Below are 24,332 nucleotides of genomic sequence, written 5' to 3' on the forward strand. Positions count from 1 at the left end.
TCAGTTCCTCAGCAGTCACACGGGGACTTCTCTCCACTCTACGCTTCAGGTAGCGCACAGCAGTCGAAGTCAGCATCTTCTTTCTGCCACGACCAGGTAGCGTTTCAACAGTGCCCTTTGCCTTGAATTTGCGAATGATGCTTCCTAAGGTGTCTCTTGGTATGTTTAACATCTTTGCAATCTTCTTATAGCCATTGCCCTTCCTGTGAAGAGAAATCACCTCTTCTCTTGTCTTCCTGGACCATTCTCTTGCCTTCACCATGTTTGTAACCACACCAGTAAATGTCTAGAAGGAGCTGAGTATCACAGTCATTTTAAAGCTGCCTAATTGGTGCTTATTATGCTTGATTGCTGCTCGGTGACATCCACAGGTGTTTTCAATACCTGATGGAAAGCACCTGTATGAACCTCTGTTCTTCAGAGTGGTAGTCTTTAAGGGGTTGAATAATTGTGGCAATGAAGAAACCACATAAGAACCATTTACTACTGTATTACATAAACAATTGATGTCATTTTAGTTGCATTTGGGTAGTTACAACGTCCTTGTAGGATTTGATTCTGAATACAATTCCAAATGTACACTATAGTCCCTAAACCCCTTTACAGCATTGGGGGTTGAATAATTTTGGACACAACTGTATATATATGTGTGTGTATATATATATATATATGTGTGTATATATATATATATGTGTGTGTGTGTATCTATCAGTACTAGGCTCGTTGGTTCGAATCTCAGCAATGGCACAACCTGTCTGGAGTTTGCATGTTCTCCCTGTGTCTGCGTGGGTTTCCTCCAGGTACTCCGGTTTCCTCCCACACTCTAAAGACACACTGGTAAGTTAATTGGCTCCTGTCTGTATTGTCCCTAGTATGTGTATGTACGAATGTGAGTTAGGGACCTTAGATAGTACACTCCTTCAGGGTTAGGGACTGATGTGAATGTACAATATAAATGTACAAAGGATATATATATATATATATATATATAGTCTCTGTGCTCATTGTATTATTCCACAATACAGCCTACTACATTCACACAGGCTGACTTCACTGAACAGGGCTGTATGTAGCACTGAGTAGCCCTTTCCTCATTGCCCCCTCTATGCCCGCTCTCCCAATGTTCTGCCCACGGTCACTTACTCCGCTCATACAAGCCAGGCCACGCCCCCTGCAGAGACGTATGGCTGTGTCGCTCGGAGGCTCGCCTGGCTTGCGTATCCTTCCGCGGCGGGTGACTTCTCCTGTCTAAATACGCTGTTCTAAAGTAGTTCGACTGGCGGAAGAGCACGGGCAGAGCGTCTGCTGCTGCCGCCAGAGATGGCAGGGGAGCAGCGGGCAGGAGGGAGAGGAGAGGCCGGGGATCCGCCTGCGGCCCCTGTGCGGGTCCTGCAGAGCTTGAGAGTGAAGATATGTGAGTATGCCTTGTGCTGTCTGTAGCCCAGCATCATCTCTCCTCCGGTCCTAGTCCTTCACACTGTCCTGGGCTGATGAACTTGTGTACTAGTGTGAGTGCCAGGGACTGAGCCGCCTGGGGAAGGGGGGTCCATTTCCAGGGACAGGCTGAGGCCGGGGACATGGGGGACCTGTATACTGGGGTATAGGCTGCTGCTGGCTCCAGTGTATGGGGCAGTCCTCCTCCTCCTCCACACAATGCTTCTTATACAGTGTATTCAGCAAGGAGAAGATTGTTACATTGTATTCTATGTGACCTGAAGGAACACAGCAGCTGAGGGGCCCTACAAGTCCTCCTGTGCTGGGACTGTGCATGTCTGTGTCTCTATGTTGTCTGCCTCTTCCCTAGGAGCCTGGATGTGTAAAGCGCTAATAAACCCAAACAACAAACATTCTACTGCAGCTTAACAATTGCTAGTTTATTAGTTTTCTTTTCTTTATTTTCTTTTGGTGATCTGGCCAGTAAGTCTGCTGTTCTTCAAAAGAACAAACTATCCTGCAAATGTAGCAATTAGAGGGTTGAGACAAACCATGTACCGCTGACAGGGGTGCTTGCAGTGATCAGCTTTTATTTATTTATGTAAAAGATTTAACCAAAAAGGAAAAACACTGTTTGCTGTAACTAAGTGTGAGCTGGAATTTGGATTCAATTTGTTAGTGGATTTAAATCTGATAGTACATCTAACACTCCCCGCAGACTGACAATGTATATGTACACACACAGTACAACAGCGGGTGGGCCATAGTAGGCAGCAATGCTGCTGTCCAATTGTGCCCTCTGTGCTCCTTTATCCAGAGTGTAGGCACTCTAATACAGGAGGAGTGTTACTGGCCTGATCACCTGGTGAAAATAGAGGGGGAAAAAGAAAACGAAAGCAGCCATCACATTTAAAGGACAAGTTCACCTTTCATAACATGTTACATCCATATTCAGGGTGTAACATGTTATGAATGCATCCCCCCCCCCCCCTCCCTTGAAAGCTAGTGGGGGATCTTCTCCTCCCTGCTAGCTGTCACAGTTTAAAAAAAAAAATGCCGCCGTGCAGAGCCCGACCACATCACTCATTCACTGTGTTCTGTGAATGAGAAACTCCGAGTCCCAGCAACCTTAGTGGCTGTCGGCTTGTAGTTCTCAATGAACTACCACAGTGCTGTGGAGTGCCGTGGTAGTTCATTGATTCTTCCTGTCAGAATATCTGCTTGACCGTGCATCCCATACAAGCAAGCAGATATACTGACAGGTCTGCAGGAGGCCTGCATGGCATCAGCGATCTACTGATCAATGGTGGAATGCTCTCCAGGCTCCTGCAGCCAAAAATAATTAATGCACATTTTTTTTTTTACCTGTAACAGAATGTGCATTTATTATTTTTTATCCCTTAATAGTTGGCAAGCTGCAATATATTATATTTGTTTTGGGTTTAATATGGCTATAAAGCTGACCATACATCAGCAGATCTTTCACCAATCTCATAGACATTCACAGCTGCCTTCCAAACATTCATCCTGTACATAGGGAGATGACAAGTTTTGTACATTTTGTGTACGGGGACACTCATCTATCCAAAATGCTTCATGTCCTATTGAGAAATCTACCATGAACAATTCTATGCTTGAAGTATTGCTAAAGAGATCTATAACACAAGGCCCTCCCAACCCTCTTGTAATGTACTGTAACTGTGCTCTGTCTCCCTTTACTTTGAAAATACCATAAGTGTTGTGCAAACTGTTTGTGATTGAGATATATATATATATATATATATATATATATATATAAGAAAATGTAGCCCAATGCACAAGAGTTTTGGACCCGTGAGGATCCTTCATTAGGTATGCATTTATAACTGTAAATCTATCTACAAGGTGCTCAGATGGGACTTTATTTTTCCCCACATTTGAATTGGAAATTGGATGTTCTCTGCTACCTGCTTTGCACCTTGAGGACTGTGTTTGTGGAGGGCATATCTGTCCTAGACCATTTTGAGTTATGTATATTTATTTCAGGTACTTGTATAGCGCTGTCAATTTACGCAGCGCTTTACATATATATTGTACATTCACATCACTCCCTAACCCTCAAGGGGCGTACAATCTTAGGTCCGTAACTCACATTCATACATACACATACTAGGGCCAATTTAGACAGGGTCCAATTAACCTACCAGCATGTCTTTGGAGTGTGGGAGGAAACCGGAGTACCCGGAAGAAACCCACCCAGGCACAGGGAGAACATGCAAACTCCAGGCAGGTGGTGCCGTGGTTGGGATTTGAACTGGCGACCCTAATACTGCCAGGCGGAAGTGCTAACCATTTAGCGTGTGTGTGTCATATTTATCATATTAACCTCCCTTCTTAAGCTCAACATACACTAGTGAATTTTCAGATGTTTGTAAAATTTGTAAGAAAATTTTTAGGTCCGTTTTGATGACGTGACGAATGCCTTTCAGAAGTACAAGCAAACGTTTGCTTGCTTTAACATTTGATTTTGGAACGAACTTTACCAAACAAGAACTACATACACTGTTGGCAATTCATTTGTTTGAGACAAATTCTGCACCTTTAAATTCCATCCAGCACCTTCAGAGTTTCTCATCATTGTGTCTGAAAACATACATCAACTTGACCCCACAAGAACCCCCCATTAGGAAATCAAACAAACATTAAAAAAAAAAAAAATAAATCAAACTAAATTCTACTTGTGTTTAGCCAGCTTTAAATAGTTGTCACTAGAACAAGTGTCTCCATTGGGGGATCTCTTTTCTTTTCCTATTCTGGTGATAACACAACACAGTTTTAAACAAAAAACAAAAATGTCAAAAAAATGTGATGGCTGCATTAGTTGTCTTTTTTTAAGCTTTAGGCCTTTCATCTGGTGGTCTGGCCAGTAATACACTACGGCTACTTACACACTGAGGAGTTTTTCAAGCGTTTTTGCATTAAACAAAGCGCCTGACAATCTCAAGAAAACTGCTTCCCAATGTATATCTATGTATGTTTTCACACTGAGGTGTTGTGCTTGTGGTGTGGCATAAAAGCTCCTTCTTGCAGCACCTTTGGGGCATGTTTAGGGAGTTTAAAAAAAAAAAAAACTCCCCAAAAAGGCCTCTTCCTATTTAAATCAATGGAAATTGCCTGAAAAACACCTGAGAAGCATTTTTGGTGCAGTTTTAAGTCACATGTCCTTGCTATGCGTTTTTGTGGCATTGTTGCAGCGGATCAGTGTGAAAGTTGTTTTTAGGTGTCCATATATTAGTCTTTTTTTTTTGTTCAACCCGTGAATGAAAAAAGGGCTTGATTTCACTCTTATTCAGGCTCGATGTGAAAGGGGGAATCCTCCCTGGTGAGTCTTCGTATTGTGACAGCGGGGAGACTTTCCCTGAATACACTGATCAGTGCTGCCGGCTATAGCCAGTGGCTCTGATCAAACAGCAAAAATCCAACAGGGCGATTCTACAGAAGATATGTGGTAGAGCAACTTCTGTACAACCAGCTTGCCCATACAGTTATTGAAATTTGCCCAGTCCCTGCTGAACCGGCTAGATTTCAATCCATGTATGAGCAGCTTTACTATCTAAAGCTGCAGTTACACTTGAGCTGGTTGTGTTTTTTTCTTTTTTCTCTTAGCCAATGGAAAGCTATTTACTAAGAAAAAAAAAATGTGTGATCTCTACGTTTTTTCATGCGTTTTTCAAGCGTTTCCATTGAAGTTAGTTGTGACCAAAAGCACTTGAAACATGTAGCTCAAAGAAGCTTGTGTACTTTTTTTTTTTTTTTTCAAGCTTCAAGTTCTGCTACGCTTAGGTGTAAACAGGCACCATTGAAAACCATGGGATTTTGGATGTTAAGTGATTTGGCGCTTTGAGCTACAAAATGCTCAGATGTGAATGGGACTTTGTGGCGTCCCCACACTGGATGAAGGAGCAATGGAAACACCCTTGGACATTGGCATTGTCAGTCTGGGTAGAGGGTAGATGCGCTAGACTTACAAATTAAAGTTGAACTCCAGCTAACATTTTTGAAGCAGTTACAGCAACATTTTTTTTCTCTTTTGGGATAAAGATAGACGGTAGAAATGAAAACATGACAGGGGGTTTAACCCCTCATAGCTATTACAAAAGAAAAATAATAATATTATGGACATGCTTTCAATGACTTATTTTCCTGCATTCTAGATTCCGTCTGTACTTGACACACATCAATATATGAGAACATTAAAAGCCAGTGAAAACCTGGCAGGGATTGTAATCCCTCCCTGCTTTAAAGTGACAATAACCTTTTTATGTTGAAAATTACAGCATCTGGTGACAAAACCTTCATCAGAGACTGCTCCTTCATGTCAGAAATGTTTCCTTTCTGTCAGTCTTACCCAATCTGCTTCCATCTGATCCTTCTTTCTGGTATAATGGGGGCTTCTTGGCTTGCATGGTCCTACGGGGCCATCCTTTCATGTGCAGTCCTGGTACCAGGATCATATGCTGATGTGGCCGTGTCAACGTGCACAGGCAGCCAGAGAGAATAATGTTTTTCCTCAAAGGGATGACTGTTCTCCGGTCACTTCCATTGGAAGAGGAGTAGAGATGTCCTCTGTGGTGTGTTCTTGGGCTTTCTGTGTGCAGCCAGTGTCCTCACATTTGCCACATTTTAAAAATACCTGGAGACACATGCATGCTTGGGCAATGAATGATGTGATATAGCCTGTGTGCCAAGGTGCTATGTACAGCCACTGTGGGGATCATGATCCAGACCTTGTGTAGCCTACAGTACCAATGAATCTGGTTGGTAAGAAATGGAAATGACAGATAGTATGGCACTCACAGGTGAGGAATAGGCTGATAAAATTCAAATAATAGTAATTGTTGCCCCTGGTGAGTCCAAATAACCAAATCCAAAACAATTTCCAGATCCTGGATGATCAGGTCCCAGGTCATCATCTAGGAATTGATTTATTTTGGGTATTTGGACAGTTCCACTGGCTCACCAGGTACAAAAATTACTATTTCCAGTTTCATCAGCATATTTCACTCCTGTGAGCGCCATACTATCTGTCATTGCCTAATGATGTGGTATGTAGTGCCTAAGTATTTGATCAGGTGCCAGGGAGAATGTTGTGAGTGCGCGCCCCCAACCGGACGTTTGTTGGCTTTTCCTAATGATAACATTTATTGTCCTCTGTTTAGCCTACCACATAATTATGGAAAATGTGTTTCTAGTACTAATATAACCAAAGTTAAAATAAATAAATAAGTTTTAAAAATTTTGTTAGGACGTTCGAATTGTATGCATGTATTTGTGGCAAAACCTCTGTCTATTGGAGGATCATGTATGGGTCGTGTGGTTCCTACGTGGTCAGTCTCGTCTCTTCACTGCTGGGATTGACTCATGGAAGCTGGAACAAAAATGGAGCAGTTGTCTGAAGTAACTAGTCAGCCTAATTCTAAAAATGAAACCTTGTTGCCTTTGGTAATACTTCTCCTTTTTCTTTTCATTAATCAACGTTCGTGTCAGTTTTCATATTCCACATGATTCAGATATGTCATATGAGTGCTCTTCATCAGAAATACCAGTCATTTGTTGCATTAAAATGGTAACCAGGGACTTGTATGATTACATATGTTACTTGTCTGACTGGCACCCAGCTGAACATCATTATAATGATTGTGTTATTGCCTTACTTAATTTTATTTTTATAGACTTGACTGTAAAATGGTTTACGAGTAGGTAGTTTATGAAGTCTGAGCATAGCCTGACATAAGACAAATATGATTGCTAGATACAGTTTTGCTTTTATATACTTATTTTTTTTCTTTGTGTGCATGAGGTTGTATCATTCTGCATTCATTCATGTGTATGTAATTTTATGTGTTGACAAGTACCGGCACAATGGCAGTTATGTTTTCTGAATGTTTGAAGTCTTCGTGACTTGTTTACACTCTTCTATTACACCTTGATATCCTAAGCGTAGTAAGAAACATGTCACACTGACTATACTTTGTTATGATGGTTTTGAGTGTTGTTTGCAATAGTCATGAGGCATGTTCATGAGCATTCAGGGACAGAAAAAAATGTTTCGTTGATCCCAAATATCTTTAGGTCTGTTCAGCAAAACTGGGCTCAGGAATTTTAGTTTTATTTAGATTAGAACTTAAAGGCTGAGTTCAGTTTTGTTCTAAAATGACTATGCAGTCAAGGGACCCCAGTGCTTTTAAAAACACTGTAACTTTAAAATTTGTAGAATATTTTAACCTAACATTTCATATTTCTGATATGTGCTTGCTGTACCATTACTTGTACATGTACCATGTATGAAAAATTATCCTGTTCTCTTTGTATTGCTTCCTTTGTGTGAAATCTCTGGTGTTCCTGTCAGTCCCCCTGCTGTCCTTTTAAAAACAGACCACACTAGGCATGCAAGCACAGCATGGTCAGTTTTTTTTAGCTGTGTTGAGAATTGAACTTGCCCTCCTCCAATGATCAGGCTTGTGCTGGCACGCCCCTCCTGCACAGCCATTCACTGGGAAGATCAGTGTCCTGCTGTTTCTGCTCCCCCAGCTCAATAAGATCCTAATACAGCTGAGAACAGATGGTATGTGATTACGGTACTTATTTTAAAGGAAAACAGGTATTTATAGTGGTTTATGTATATATACAAATGTTTTGCCCTTCATTTCTATTTTAGACTGAATGTATTATTTTACAAGGAAAAGGTTCACATATACTTTAAGTGCCATGTCTGTAAGCCCATTGCAGCCTACCCACAGATTGGTAAGAAACTACTAATGGGAGAAAGCCTGCCTGTGATCCAGGACCCCTAGTACGATGGGTTCATTCCCTTCAGGATCACTGGAAGGAGAGCCCTCCCTCGTTTAAAATCTTGCGCATTGGCATTGCGGTCTCCTCCTAGTGCAGCACTGCTGAACCTACCCAATGTACAGGGCATCCCAGATCACAGGCAGGATGCCACAGGTGACTTTAAGCCGTGTTGGGCCTACAGGTATGACACTTAATATAAACTCCTAATTTTAAAGCTACACAAGTACTGGAGCTACATGACTGCATAATGCATTTTGTTACAAAAGGGAACTAGGGCCTCTTGCACATGCATGTACCTAGGCATACAATATGCCTAGCATAAAAACCGCATGTTCCCATGGCTGGGAAGCTGCAGGTGGGGTAATTCCACGTTTGGTTAAATACATTGTACACACGTGTGGGTGTATGGTGTTGCAGAGAAGGATCGGCATTTAGGCCAGGTTTGCACCTAATCATTTTTCAGTGCATTTTCAGTTTTGCAGAAATGCACTACAGTCCATTTAACAAGATTTCCTATGGGTCACGTTCACATCGGTGCATTTTCCACCAATGTGTTTTTTGCAAAAGGTCAGTGACTTTTTTTTCCCTCAGCACGTTGCATTTTTGGTTCCAAAGATTTCAGTGGACACAAATTAAAATTGCAAAATTGTAGTGCTTGCATTTTTGATGTGTTTTTGCTGGTTTCTTACACAAGACAACAAGCACCTCCCAAAAACGCATCAAGAAATGTGTGTGAAAAAAATGCAAAACTGATCAACCGCAACCTGCATAGGTGTGAACCAGGCTTTACATGGGTACAGGGCTGTATAGTAATTCTTATAAAGATATAAAAGCGAGCTCTATCCAGACAGCAGCTGAGCACTCATGGTAACCAACCTTGGAGGGGCCAGGACGTCGTGACGTTACGCCGCCAGAGCCACGTGGAGGACCGGTGGCCATCTTTGATTACCGGAGGGTTAGTTTTACTTCTACACCCCTGATGCTATTTCAAATCGTTTTATTATTGTTTGCAAACATTTTTTACTCAATAAAATTCTAATTTAAGATACTACACTATGGGCATCCTTCCCTGACTCCATGTGAGGAGTATTTATTTGCAGAGACCAACATTATGATCCGGTTGCCTTATCCAGGGAAGGAAGACACCCTGTAAGCAGGCAGCCTCTTCTACCTATCCCTTAAAGGGACCTCTGGTTACCTGGATCCGAGTAATTCCAATTCTGGGCGTCTGATGACTACTACCCTGAGGGAGAATTACCTTTACCTTGGCCAGACCCATATCTGATGAGGAAACCTCTGGATGTGATATTCAATGCGTATAACTATTACGCATCTGGTGAGTGCGTAATTCTGCCATTTCTCACGGAGCACCGCCATTGAATTTTACCAGTCACCGGTCACTTATAATCACACAGACTGTTTACATTGAACTCCATTTATTGTATAGTAATTCTTGGCTAGCTCCATGCCCTACCTGCATCTTCCAAGTCATTGGAAAATGTGTTTTTTAAGCTGGGTATATATTATTCTTGGGCTTTAAATATATAGAGAAACGGCCGCAAAAGTTTTATACTAATTTTTTTTTTTCCTTAGCAAATTAGTCTCTGGGACTTGTAATATACGAATTGTCAAATTTCCAGCAATTTTCTCTATTATGTGACTAATGATCATACAGTTTTTAGACTTCGTTTTATGTTGCTCGTTTTTAGATACAGGGAAAGTGGAACGTTTTCACGAGTGCCGTCCACATCCAGCCTTTGGGTGTACAAGGTCCTAAATTGCAGCTGATTTCCAGCAGTTCATTTTTGCTTATGTCACGTCATTGATCTGTGTACTAGCTATAACTCGTGGTTTGTAGCTTCCTAACTGGTATATAGAAGCTCACATTTTGTTTCCTCGCCATAAACTTTAACATTTTTAAAGCAGCATAAACATTTTAACTTGCTTTAACATATAACATGTTGCAGTGCTCTTTTGTAAACATAAATCTATAGTCATGCATTTCTGTATCAGTTGAGGAATGTGCTTGTTATCAGGAAAAGCATGACCTCTTTTGTAAATAACACGGCTATTGCATATCACCTGAGTTCTTTATACCAAGCTTGTGTGTGGCTTGTAATGTGAATTTTGAATATAGCAGTCAGTGAGTATTATAGGGGTTGTATAGTGGTTTTGCATATAATTACATTATTTCTTTATGATGGTCAGGAAATAATAAACATTTTAAAATTATTATTATTTTTTTTTTCAGGTAAATATGAAATAATGCATGGAAAGGAAAGAAGGAAATCGCCACACAGCAATGTCATCTCATAAGTTCCAGTTCAATGAAGCCAACAATCGCTGTGACAGTCCACACCCATGGAACCTCCCTCCAGAGGGGAGCTTCCATAGGCAGGGACTCTAAGGCTCAGTTCACACTAGCTTGGTCAGCAGGCGTCAGACAGGCGTTTGGGAAGTGTTTTTAACGCTTCTCAAACGCCTATGAAAATTCTGTACATGGCAGCACACAGTGCTATTCACACTAAAGCATTAGCGTCGCAGCAAACTGACGCCTCGCGTCCAGGAGTTGAAGCCTCCCATTCAAGTCTATGGTGCGGTTGGGAGGCGGTTGCGGAGCGTTAATACCACTTAACCTCATTATAGGCATTTGTGGTGCGGTTTTAACGCTTGGCAAACGCCTATTAACCGCCTCAAAACCGCGCGTGGGGCATTTGGGGAGCGTTTGAGGACCGTTAAAAACACTTCCCAAACGCCTGTCAAATGCTATAGGAGCGTTTGGCAAGAGTTAGAAATAAAGTCAAGTGTGACCGAGCCCTAAGTGATTGTAGGCTTCAATAAACTGGAACTTATGTGATGTCATCAGCATGTGGAGATTTCTTTTTTTTTTTTTTTTTCTTTTCTTTTTTTCTTTCTATATGTTGGAACGCGGCTGGCTCCATGTGTCATCTGCATCTTGCGCTGACCTCAGAGCAGGAGGTATTCAGCTTGAGCCCCGGTTCACACTGTCACATCGCATGTGATTCTGTGCAGTGCTATTTGAGCCCATCATTTTGCATGGCTCAAATCACACTGCATCCATACAAAAAAGGTGCAGGCACCCTCTCCTCTTCTCTTTTCTCTTTTTCTCTCTTCTCTCCTCCTCTCCTTCTCTCCTCTCTCCTTCTCTCCTCTTTTCTTTTCTTCTGCGACCTGCTTTTTTGGGTGTCATTAACTTGTAATTGACACCCGCAGCAAATTGCATGAATACAGTGTGATTGCCATGCAGTGCGATGCGGGAAACAAAGTGATTCCTGTGCGTTTTTCCCAAATCGCATCATTGTGAACCCAGCATGAGAGCAAAGATGATTACTAATACACACACCAGTGATGAAATAATGCGTATTGCTATCTTATAGTCTTCCTTAGCGCCAGGTGGAGCTGTAGGCTCTCTTCAGGTTTTCCAGATTCTGTTTGCTTTGTTGTAAAGTTTGTTGTTTTTACACATGTTTAGTAAACAAGTGAATTATTTGGAGCCGTGACGAATTATCAAATTAATTTGTCTCAAATTTCAGGTAGAGAAATTGTGCTTCAAAGCAAGTAACCTCTTCTGTGCTCTCCTTTGATAACTTGTAGTGCTCTGGGAAACCTTTGTCAGGTATTAAAACTGTTTGCATAAGGAATCTATGGGTCCATCTACACTTGCGGTCAGGCATGGTGGTAAAAATAAGTGGTTGGTGGAGCTGCGGTTTTACCAACCCCCCCAAGCAAAGTTAGAGTTTAGCTAGGGCAAGGGCAGCCAGACTGATTGGTACATAGCTGTAATGCTTTGCTTCATGGCCTCAGCAAAAATTAGAACCACTGACACATTCGGCGGGCATTACTGTTGCCAAAGGCAACCCATTCAAGTGAAAGGGACCATGCTTTGGTTTAAAGGGGTGCTGAAAAGTGATTCACCATGATGTAAACTAGGCCTTAATCTTTAACATTTGTAATTGTTTTGAGCTATATTTGGTGTGACCCATGTGAGTGCTGTGAGCATTCCATGCCCATTCTTGTCATCTGTAAGATGTCAAGGATAAAAGGGATTTAAAACCAGCCATTCCTAACCTCTCTAGCTGCTTTTACTGTTAAGTAATTCTTTCTCTAATAATTGGATGCTTTTGTCCATTAGATAAAACCTCTTGTGTTATAGTGTTACTAAACCCACAACAGTAAATTTGATCTGCATGTGCAGAAAAGCATGAGGCATGAGTGTTATTCTCTCTGTGGAACCTAAGGGGTTAATCCTCTGCATTGTTCAAAAACGCTGTTTGATCCTGACTTCTCTGATACTCCCCTTCTTCCAGTGTCTCCCCCTTATCTCCTGATAAGACCTATTATTTGAAGACACTGCACATGCTCAGTTTGGTTAGGTTTTTTTTTTTTTTTTAAATCTAGGGAGAGTGCATTTGATCAGCAAAGGGCCAATCGGCACTGTCCAGGCAGAGGTCAGGGATTTTGTATCCTCCTAGAGCAGCGGATCTCAACCTGTGGGTCGCGACCCCTTCACAGGGGTCGTCTAAGACCCATGCTACGCCATGCTTCAAGACAAAATTTCATTTATTTGTAATTAGAAATAAATATTTCACAATATATAGTTACATATTGTTTTTGTGATTAATCTCTATGCTTTAATTATGTACAATTTGTAACAATGAAAATACATCCTGCATATCAGATATTTACATTACGATTCATAATAGTAGCAAAATTACAGTTATGAAGTAGCAACGAAAATAATTTTATGGTTGGGGGTCACCACAACATGAGTAACTGTATTAATGGGTCGCGGCATTAGGAAGGTTGAGAACCACTGTCCTAGAGCAAAATGAAAATTTTCCCACACGCTTTAATCGGTGCTCGGCTGGGCACTGATCGAAGTCACAAGACTGCTATATACTGCCGATGAGAAAAGGTATTTAGCACTTTATATTTACTAAATTAATGGAATTTCCGTGTCCTGTGCACTGTGGGAGACCGGATATAGTGAATGCAGGGTCCTGGGTTTAGTAACACTTCGCAAAACCCTGCTTTTCATCACAAACACACTATCCACACTATGGAGCATGGTGGTGGCAGGATCATGTAGTGGAGATGCTTCTTCCTAGAAGGCTTTTAAGGCTAGATTGAAGCAACAAAATAAAGGGAGATCTGGGAAACTGGTACACGCTGTGCAAGAAACCTAAACCTAGGGACTTCAAACTAAACTACACAAAATGGCTTTAAAACAAAAGTGTTGAAGCTAAACCCAGAAACAAAAATGTGTAATTTTGCAGTTTACCAATCCTTAGATGTGGTGGGTGCACTAGTCTTTTCTTATTTTAGGGCCAGTTCACACCATATGTAGTCCAGTGCATTTATTTTTTTGCATCAGAAAGTATGGAAAGTAGGATTTATGGTTGCACTGATGTGAACTATGTCATTGGAAGTCTGTTCCAGAGCATTGCCGTTCCAGAAAAAGAAGTAGAACATGCTACATTTTGTTTACACAGGACTGTGCTGGAAAAAAGTAAACACACCAAACTGCATCAAAAAAGCACTGGACCCCAGTACAATGAAAAAGATAAACCAGGAGAAAAGAAAAAAGTATTTGGAATGCATCCAAAAAAGCATAAAAAACACATTGGAACGTGTTAAAAACTTGCATGCAGCGAAGAATCTGGAGTGCGTTTTTGTGGAGTGAACTGGCCCTTAGGGTTTTTCCTTTATTTTCTCATAGTGATTTAGTGAATGACACACTTCCTACCCTAGGGTGTCAAGGCTCACTCCCTCCACTGTATCATTGAAAAGAGACACTTGTCACCCCGGCTTGACTGCAAACCTGTCTTCCTGTCTTTACCTCCTTTCATGTGGGTGGTGTGGGGATTAGTGGTTCACAGAAGATTATTGTGCTTTCAGGTTATCTCACAGGAAGTGACGAGGTGTCACGTACCTGGTGGTGGAGCCTGATTTAATGAGGAAGGCTTCTCTTACACCTCTGGCTCAAGGCCTGTTTTTGTAAGGTATCAGCCAGCACAAGAGTGCAGAGTGGCATAAGTGCCTATTAGTGCAGGTAGGTGGCTGGTGCATCCATGGTGCCAAACTGGCCGGCAGGGACAGCTGATTTTGGCTGGTACTCGACAGGACTGGCAAGGTCACTAACAGGAGAACAGTAGTCACTGCCTGGAAGCAGGAGAACAGCAAGTACTAAGCTGGCAAGTAATGATCAGCAGGTACTTGGCTGGCAGGTGCATGGTCAGCAGGTAGTTGCCTGGCAAATGGCTGATCAGTGGGCGCCTGGTTAGCAGGTTAGCAGGGTCAGTCTAGCTGGGTCCATAACTGATGGTTCGGATTAGGTACAAGCAACAGACAGTAGAGTAGCCAGAGTTCATCATCAATGATATAAGGCAGCAACAGATCCAGGGCAGGATTTCAGGAGTAGTCGGAGCTAATTCACACTAGTGTGTTGACCTGCATTTTTGCACACTTGTGAAAAGTAGATCAACGCATAGACACCTAAAAAAAAAACCAATTGCTTCCGATCATTCTCTCTAGTTCCCTGGTCTCCTCCTCCCATGCCCGCCTCCAGGACTTCTCCAGGGTGTCACCCATCCTCTGGAACTCCCTGCCCCAACCCATCAGATTATCACCTACTCTCCTCTCCTTTAGGCGCACCCTGAAAACCCATCTCTTCAGGGAAGCCTACACCACCCCCTCCTAACCTGCCGACCTCCTCCACTCTTCCTACCACCCCATCCCCCACTGCTATCTCCTCCTGTACAACTATCCCCTCCCTCCAAGATTGTAAGCTCGAAAGAGCAGAGCCCTCGAACCCCTCATGTTTTGCATTGTATTGGTATTGTTCTGTCACATGTTCTGTCCCCCATTGTAATGTACAGCGCTGAGCGAACCATTGCCGCTTTATAAATACTGTATAATAATAATAATGCGTCAGCACTGCATTGACCTGCATTGCGTTAAAATGCAATATGTATGCATTGCCATGCAACACATAAAAAATACAACTTTGCCTTGTCATTACTTTTTTCCCTTTTAATTTTGGGGATCCTGTATGACCCCAGCAAAAGGACTACAAGGATAATTGTAAAAAGGGCCCTCAGCTATCACAATCACAGTAATTAGGGCTATTATGCTAGACATCCTGTTTACCAGAAATCTCATTCAAACTCCCATAAAATAGGTGGAAATGTACCTCCATTTTCCATGCATCTAACTGCAAGTCAGTGTGAATTTAGCCTCAGAGGTGGGCCAGGTCAGTAACTTATGAGCAAACACAAAAGCGGGTCACAGGTTGCATGTAGAACACTGCAGACCAGACAGCAATGAACCAGTGCAGCAACTCCATTTAAGTAGTCAATTTGACACCAGTAATAGTGACAGGCAATCTTGTGTCCACATACATGACAGTTTGCCGGCCTTCATACCTGTATGCACATCGAAGCACCATTTTGTGTATGAGTAAGCCTTCCCTGACACAGACACTGTATTTCTGGCAAAAATCAAGTTCTTTTCTGCACTCCTGTTCTTAGACTATAAAAAGAGAACTAACGCAGCTACCACATCAAAGGATTAGTAAGCTGCTGTATATTATGTGTATTCTTATCATTTAGGACCCTATTTACACCTTACTTGTGCAATGCATTTCCATAACTTGTGTGTTACTGCAACACTTTTTTTTTTACTCATTTTATTTAGCAAGAAAAGCAGTTTCCAGAATAATCAAAGAAACAGGACAAAAGAGGCATCAAATCGCACCCACAAACATTTGATAAGCATATCATGAGTACAAATCAGTGGTGAAGGATTAAAAAAATAAACAGACACTCAAATAGTCATGAAGTACCTTGTATCACAAGCCCAAAGATGACTTTGTCACAATAAAGGCTGGTCCAGTGTAGACCTATGGCAGAAAAGGGGGAAATGCCAGAGTTTTATGTGTGAAAAGGAAGAGAACAGAAATGGGAAAGGGAAGCAGAGAAAAGGAGAGATAAAAGGGGGAAGGAAAGGGCGGGTTGTGAAGTGTAGGGGGGAAAGGTAATGGGAAGATAGTGTTGGCATGGCCCAGGGAAAGGCACTACATACCTGTAAACTTCAGTGGAGCTATCGCAACGCATTTTACTGCATGTTGCTCGGGTTGTGATGCCATTTGTTTTAATTGGCCAGCTTAATGCAATGCGTGTTAATGTGCAAAAAGGTGGCTAATGCAATGCATGGAACACACCAGGCCGCCAAGTTGTGAATGGACCCTTAAAGTCATGTGATTGGAAATTCTTTAAATGAATAGTAAGGTTTTTTTAAACAAATATTTTCCTTGAGCCCTGCTTTAAAGTGTATTTCCACTTTTGCAGCCAAATTGAATTACACCTGCTTTAAAATGGAACTTTATTCTCTCAATCAACAGTAACTGTTGTTAGTCTTTATGCTACTAAATAAATGGGTAGGAAGGCATGTTATATTTACTTGCTAAACTTATTTGTTTTTAATATATATATTGTATACAATGTTATACATCCCAGGAGTCTTCATGGGCATTTTTTTCATCTGGAGGAGAGTTTTCTCAGCTAAACGCACCCTGTTGCCTGCACGTCAGAGCTAAGGGCAGATGGAGTCCAGAAGGCAAATGCTACATGAATCATCTGCCCTTACTCAAGATGGCCATACCTAGAAATGTTGGGGGGGGGGGGGTCAAAGTGATTTCTCTACAATGTAAAGCATGGAGACATGGATGGACAGATGATGTGCTTTGAATGTTAAAAATGAATGAAATGGTGTCTTTGGTTAGTGATGCTCGGATAGTAAAGTTTTTTTGCTTTAAATTTGTTACATTTCTATTCACAGAACATAGTTCCTAAGAACTTTTTTTTTTTTTTTTTAAATTGCTTCCTATCTTTTTACTTAAAAATCCTTCTTTTAGTTCCCCTTCTATGTAGTGTTAGAGGGGACTGGGGAGTTGTGTTTACCAAAATATCCCTGTCTGCGCTGGCAGGTCTCATTATCAGTTGTAAACTGGATTTGAGCACCCTGTCCCAATGTCCTAACAAAGGATTAATGATCTCAAGGCTTGGATAATGCATTGTATGTTTATGCATTTTTACTCACTTTGTCCTCTAATTACACTTTGAAATTTGTTCAGAATATCCTGTTCCAAAGAAACCACTATAAAGGTTATAAATATTTATTTTTAAAACTTACTTTTAGGTAAGCTGTGTGAAGGTACATGCGTAACAAACATACATAAGGGGGAGTTCTCAGATTTGACTGCAAAGTGGGAATGGACTGTAACCACTTTAAGTCCGGACACTTTTACCCCCTTCCTGCCCAGGCCAATTTTCAGCTTTCAGCGCTATCACACTTTGAATGACAATTGTGCGGTCATGCTACACTGTACCCATATGAGTTGTTTAGCATTTTTTCATCAGTCATCACATGATCGGGACCTCAAACAGAGCTGGCATCGGATCGCGGTGCTGCGCGCTCCCAGGGAGCACGTACAAGCGGGGAGGCTGTTTATAAATGGCCACTCCCCCCGCACTACTCTCGTCCGGCCCATGTATATAAACGTGGTTAAAGGTGATTTGTAGTAAGATATCCAATTTTATTGTGTCAGTTAGTGGTGGCTGCAGGGGAGAGGAGAGAGTGCTCGACAATGTTGGGAATTCTGGGAGCCATGAAATCACTCATTGGCTCCCATGTCCCAGCCGTTTTTAGTGCTTCCTCCTCTCCCCTGAAGCTGCTGCTGACTGACACACTAAGGTTGATTTACTAAGGTCCAATAGGCTGTTCACTCTCATTGAAATCTTTACTTTGCAAGGGATTTTCCCTTAGCTTACTAAATGAGGGGAAGTTCTGTTGAGTTCCATTAAAAAATAAATAATAAATAAATATATATACTTTTGAAATTTTTCTTGCATGCGATTGGGTATTCTTTGCAAAATGCATTTTCACCGCCATTCCTCTAAAATAACTGTTTTGTAGCCACATTTGCATTAACCCAGAAAAGAAGAAAATATATAAAAATGCACGATGCAGTAGTATTGACCTTGCAGACTGTCTGTGTCCAGGGCCCCTTAATTCGCAGATAGTCGCTGTGTGAGCAATTTACATGCGATCAGATGTGAATTGCTGTGGGAGCTGTCAGCCTCCCAATGCTTTCAATGGGGCTTCCCGCCTACAGCTAATGACAAGGAACCCTGCTGGGTCTCCCACAGCTAATTGCAAATTGCCTCATTTGCAATTGTGAATGGGTCCCAAAAGCCAGGTTCGCCTTTTTTGAATAAAATATAGCAGAATCTGCTCCTGAGCTCGACACTGCTGTTACAGGAGCAGACTTGTCTTGAATCGTGGTACCTGTGAGTGCTCAGCATATGCTCCATCCTAGCATGTAGGCAGAATAAGAGTTTTTTGGCCAGGCTGCAGAAGTGCTGCAAATAGCCTGCAGGTATGATCGTAAAACAAATCCAAAATTAAGAAATTGCTTACTGGGCCCCTGGCTGCATAGTACATTTTTATTCAAAAGGTGAACTTGGCCTTTTAAGGTCAACTCTCAGTAAGTGAATGTGCTAAAGCTAACAGATGATGCTAGTCCAACCTATATCCTGAGCACCCCTGTTCCCCCCCCCCCCCACCCATATAAGCAGTATGTATGATTCTTTAGGTTTGTGTGGTGTGTGCACGACTTTAGGGCTTAGGGTGCCAAAGCTCCAATTTTTAAAATTAATTTATTTAATAGGTTAATAGTTGTGTTTATTGCTCCCAAGGGTGCCACTGAAAGGAAGAATTGTTTGTTTTCCTAGTTTTTGCGCTTGTGTACTACCATCATAGACTTTGCAGTGTCTGTGTGCCAAGACCTTGACACCCCATTACTGTCTCCAAATTGTCCACGGTAACACTTATGCCCATTGTATCATTCCCAGTCTGCCTTTGTTAGCAGAAGCCAAGGGGTTTATTTACTAAAGCTGGAGAGTGCAAAACCAGGCTCACCTTTGCATACAAACCAATCCACTTCCAGGTTTTATTGCCAAAGCTTAATTGAAAAAGCTGAGGTTAGAAGCCGATTGGTTTCTATGCAGAAGTGACCCTGATTTTGCACTTTCCAGCTTTAGTAAATAAACCCATTATTATTATTATTTTTAATATTATAATACATAGATTATATATGCTTCCACATGGCATTGCTGAGAGACCAAAGTTCTTCTATAGATACAAATTGAAGTTTTTTTTGTAGTTGACTCTAAACCAGTGGTTCTTAACCTGGGTTTGATTGAACCCCAGGGGTTCGGTGAGTCAGTCTCGCGGGTTCGGCGGAGGTGAAGACCCACACCCGACTCATATGATTCGTGCAGTAAATATTCATTATTATGTTTTTGTTTTTGTGTGAAAATCATGTTTTAATGGTTTTGTTCTTTGTTCTTAACGGTTTTGTTCATTTTGTGCACCTATGTATAAATATATACCTAAATATATACCTATGTTTTGATTTTAAAAATCATATTTTATTTTTCCAATTAAGAAGGGTTCGGTGAATGCGCATATGAAACTGGTGGGGTTCAGTACCTCCAACAAGGTTAAGAACCACTGCTCTAAACCCTTCAGTCACTACTAGAATACTTTGTTAAATTGTATCTTAATTGAGAAAAGACTTCTTTCACCTCTGCTGAACAGAGATGCAACGAGGCCTCATGCACATGAGCAAATGGCAGAGCCTGTGTGCTGAAGTGTAAAATCCCCAGCATATTATGCATGTATTGGCTGGTGGCAGTACAAGTGAATAGCTGTATGCAGCCGTTTTTGGGGACACTTCGATTGTTTTAGCACTGGACGTGTACAGCGTTTCTCCCCAAACACTCCACTTTTGTGCTTGGGGAAAAATGCCATACGTGCATGTGTGGGTAAGTGCCAATTCAAAAGGAATTTGTTGGGGATATTTTGTTCGAGCACAAGAATGTTGCTAACTTTTCTATCCAAAATGAGAAAATTTTGGTCAGTTTTTTTTTTTTTTTTTTTCCCCCTTGAAAGAATCTTGTAGCAAGAGAAATATTGTCTGTCATTCCCAACCTTCTCCTTTAGAATGCTAATTGCCTGGCATTCTCTGGCTTAAGTCACTGACTAGAAACAAGTAAACATATAAGGAAAGTCTACTTCAAATCTGCAGACATATCCAGCTCAGAGACCTGAAAAAATGCCAGTGGATCATTGTATCAGCCAGGGAACAAGCATGTTCAGAGGTCAGCAGTCTCGGCCTCTGTTTCCGAGTAATATAAATGAATATAAGTAAATTACATGATTGTGTTTGAGTATTTAGCTGCATCACCTTTTTTTAATACTAATATTTCAAATGTGTGGTGCTTATATGAAACACTTGACAAGAGTGCTTAAAGGAAAACGGTAATTAACATTTCCTCTCCAATAAGCTGGCCATACTCAGATTGAAATTTGGCCAATTCAGCAGGAACTGGATGAATTTTGGTCCACGTATGGGCAGGCTGGTTGTACTGAAGATGATCTATCAACTTCAGTATAACCAGTCTGTTTTTTTGTTTGTTTTTTTTAATCACTGCAGGCGGCTATAACTGTAAGCAGTGGTCATTTTATTCTGGTGGCTGGGAAATCTGCTAACAGAATACAATAGCTCTGCTGGAGGAATTCCCCCATCAACACTGAATATTTTGATGGGGAATCAAGCAATTTTCTTTCTTTTAACCTGTGATTGAAGGAAATAAAAATGGTTATCTATGGCCTGCCTTATATTGGATAAAATTCACTAGATAGGAGCTCAGAAAGAGGTAAATATACGCTTTGTGGAATTCTAAACTTCAGATCCAGGCACCTTGCTATATTCCTGGCTATCAGGTATAATAAGGCATCCTGATGTGCAGGAATTGTAAAACATTGCTATTAAGTATATTCAAAATGTTGTATCGTAAAAGGAAAAATTTGGATGGTGTAAGTAAATTAAAATTTAAAAAATAATCTTTTTTGAAATACGATAGCTAAAAGAAAATAAATCTGTCGCCTTGTGTGGTACAACGTCGACTCCATCCTATGTGTTTTGTCCAAACAAACATCAGGGGCTAGAAGGCCGGCATCTCCTATGCTTTAAATACACTTGCACAGATCTGAACCCTCTCTATAGTCCATTGGTTTTCAAAAAGAGAACTTAATATATACAGACACTATCTTTCATTATCATTAAAATTTATTAATTTCCTTCTTAAAGTTGATGTGTATTTTTTTGTCTGTAAACCTATTTATATTCAATATTAAGGCCGTGAGATGCAAATGTTTTCAGTTTAAAGATTCATTTTTCTTCTCTTTGGAGATCTATCCTTTCCTATTACATATTCTCCAATGTGGAGTTAAAGCTGAACTCCGGGAAAACTTAATCCTTCCTTGCAGTGGGGCTGTGCCTGAGCAAGAGTTAACTGCTCATTTGATTGAACGGAATACTTTTTCTTATTGGAAAAAAAAGATTACAATAGCATTATTTAACATCACATTTTGCTACATACCGTATTTGAGGACCCTTCGGATATTAAATTTTTGGGGGAATGATAAGTTCACTCCACATTGGAGAGATGTAACTGAAAAAGGGAAACAAATTTGGTCTATGAATTGAAAACCTTTTAACCTTATGGTCTAAATATTGAATGTGATCTATACTGTATACGTTTATTAATAATAATTGAAAGTCTCTGAAAAACATTTTTGGTAATGAAAGATTATAGTATACACTCACTGGCCACTTTATTGGGTACACCTTGCTAGTGCCATGAAAATATTCCGCACACCATTACACCACCATCACCAACCTGAATTGTTGATACAAGGCAGGATGGATCCATGCTTTCATGTTGTTTACACCAAATTCTGACCCTACCATCTGAATGTTGCAGAAACCAATCTGCCCATTCTCCTATGACATAAACAAGGCATTTTCCTCCACACAACTGCCGCTCACTGGATATTTTTTCTTTTTCGGACCATTCTCTGTAACCCTAGAGATGGCTGTGTGTGAAAATCCCAGTAGATCAGCAGTTTTTTAAATACTCAGACCAACCCGTCTGGTACCAACAACCATGCTATGTTCAAAGTCACTTTTTTCCACTTTCGTCCCCATTCTCATGCTCAGATTGAACTTCAGCAAGTCGTCTTCACTACGTCTACATGCCTAAGTGTGTTGACTTGCTGCCATCTGATTGGCTGATTTGCAATTTGTGTTACCAAGCAACTGAACAGGTGTACCTAATAAAGTGGCCGGTGGGTGTATATTGTGTATATTATGTGAAGTATGTTAATAACTTTTAAGTAATTATTGTATTAGAATATAGGGAGACATTGAATATATGCAAATGTATTTAAACCATGCTTTATTTTTTTAAGTAAAATTTTACAATGAAGACAATATTTTGCAAACGTCAAGCAGGCTTTCATGTGTTTTTCACTTTGCCACTTTTTGCTTTGTCTAGTAACTCTGCCATAAAGCTCAGATAGGTAGAGGAATGCATTGATGGGTGTCTTTCTGAAACTTTGACTGAGTTCCAGAGATCCTATATGGAGATAGGACAGAGTAATAAACTGGTTTTTGGTCACTTCTCTTACTGAGGCCTTTCTCCCCTCATTGCTCATTTTGGCCAAACAACCAGCTCTTGGAAGAGTCCTGGTTGAGCCAAACGTCTTCCATTTGAGAATTCTGGAGGCCACTGTGCTCTTAAAAATCTTCAGTGCAGCAGACAATTTTTTTGCAGCCTTCCCCAGATCTGTGCCTTTCAATAATCCTATCTGAGTTTTTTTAGGCAGTTCCTTTTGACTTCATGGCTTTTGTTCTGATAGAGTATGCATTGTCGGCTGTGAGGCCTTTTTATAGAGAGGTGTGTTCCTTTCTAAATCATGTCCAGTCAATTTAATTTACCAATGGTAGCTTCCAATTAAGGTGTAGAAACATCTCAGCAATTATCAAAAGAAATGGGAGGCATCTGAGCTAAATTTCAAGTTTCCCTTTTTCATAAATTTGCAAACGTTTCTAAAATTTTCTTTTCACTTTGTCATTATTGGGTACTGAGTGTAGATTAATGAGAAAATTTGAATTTAAACAACTGTTGTATCAGGCTGCAACATAATATTGAAATACATGAAGGGGTCTGAACGCTTTATGAATGCACTGCATATCCCTTTTGCGTTTTGCTCTGCTAATTTTGTTACTAAGGGCTTTATTTCCTTAACTCTAGATATAAACCCCCCCACCTGTAATCTTCTGGTCAAATATTGGCTCCTCAGTGAAAAGTAAGGGAATTCTGATTGGATGATAGTGGGTGGGCATCCCTGCGCACACACACACTAAAATGGCATAAAAAAAATGCTTGAAAAAAATGTGCATTTCCTTTCACATTCTTAGGCGTGTTGAGGCACGATAAATTGCTATGCATTTTGCAGGGTATTTCCTCTGACATCACATCCTTTTCCTGTTTGTGGGTTGAGAGAAGGAGTGAGAGAGAATATTAGAGAGAGACTGAAACAAACGCATTTTTGTTTGGAAAAACATTGTCAAGTGGGATGTTTAGTGTAACATCCTTAAAGTAGAACTATAGGCAACTTTTTTTTTTTTTTTTTTTTTTTTAATTTTGGATAGAGCCAAGGAAGGTTATAACCCTGTCAGATTTTTTTTTTCGCCATCTCATGCCCCATTGTGTCCCATAGCCAAAGAGGAAATGAGGAAATTCCTGAAAATTAAGAGAATTCCTTGGGGACCCCCAGATCATCAGAACTAGTGTCCCCATTGGAAGATTTCCCCTCTTTTGTGCAGACATCCCAAAATTTTGGATTTCCTTTAATTTCAATGATAATTGTGAACAGGACAAATAGGGTGAATCTCCCTAATAAAAACTGACAAGCATTCTAATCCCTTTGCACTCAATCCAATAGATTTCCATTGCGTTTATGTGCAAATACTTGCGTTGCATTAAAATGCATTAATTCATACATGTAGCATTTTAACGCAACGTACCACAATGCACATGCCACCATCTTTGTAGTGTCAAAAGGACACACAG

At 40.8% G+C, this 24,332-nt stretch overlaps 1 protein-coding gene across 1 annotated transcript in view; it reads left to right on the forward strand.

Moving 5' to 3' along the window:
• The first annotated feature begins 1,290 nt into the window (after nt 1-1,290).
• Nucleotides 1,291-24,332, forward strand: part of RASA2 (RAS p21 protein activator 2) — a 156,524-nt gene continuing 133,482 nt past the window's right edge. Inside the window, exon 1 of the mRNA XM_089683513.1 lies at nt 1,291-1,414. Coding sequence (XP_089539639.1) covers nt 1,321-1,414 — 94 coding nt within the window. The 5' untranslated portion in view covers nt 1,291-1,320. The remainder of the gene's footprint in view (nt 1,415-24,332) is intronic.

The sequence above is a fragment of the Staurois parvus genome, unplaced genomic scaffold, assembly GCF_062004578.1.
Source record: "Staurois parvus isolate SC_StPar_1 unplaced genomic scaffold, SC_StPar_1.0 ptg000312l, whole genome shotgun sequence".
In the NCBI taxonomy this organism is placed as follows: domain Eukaryota; kingdom Metazoa; phylum Chordata; class Amphibia; order Anura; family Ranidae; genus Staurois; species Staurois parvus.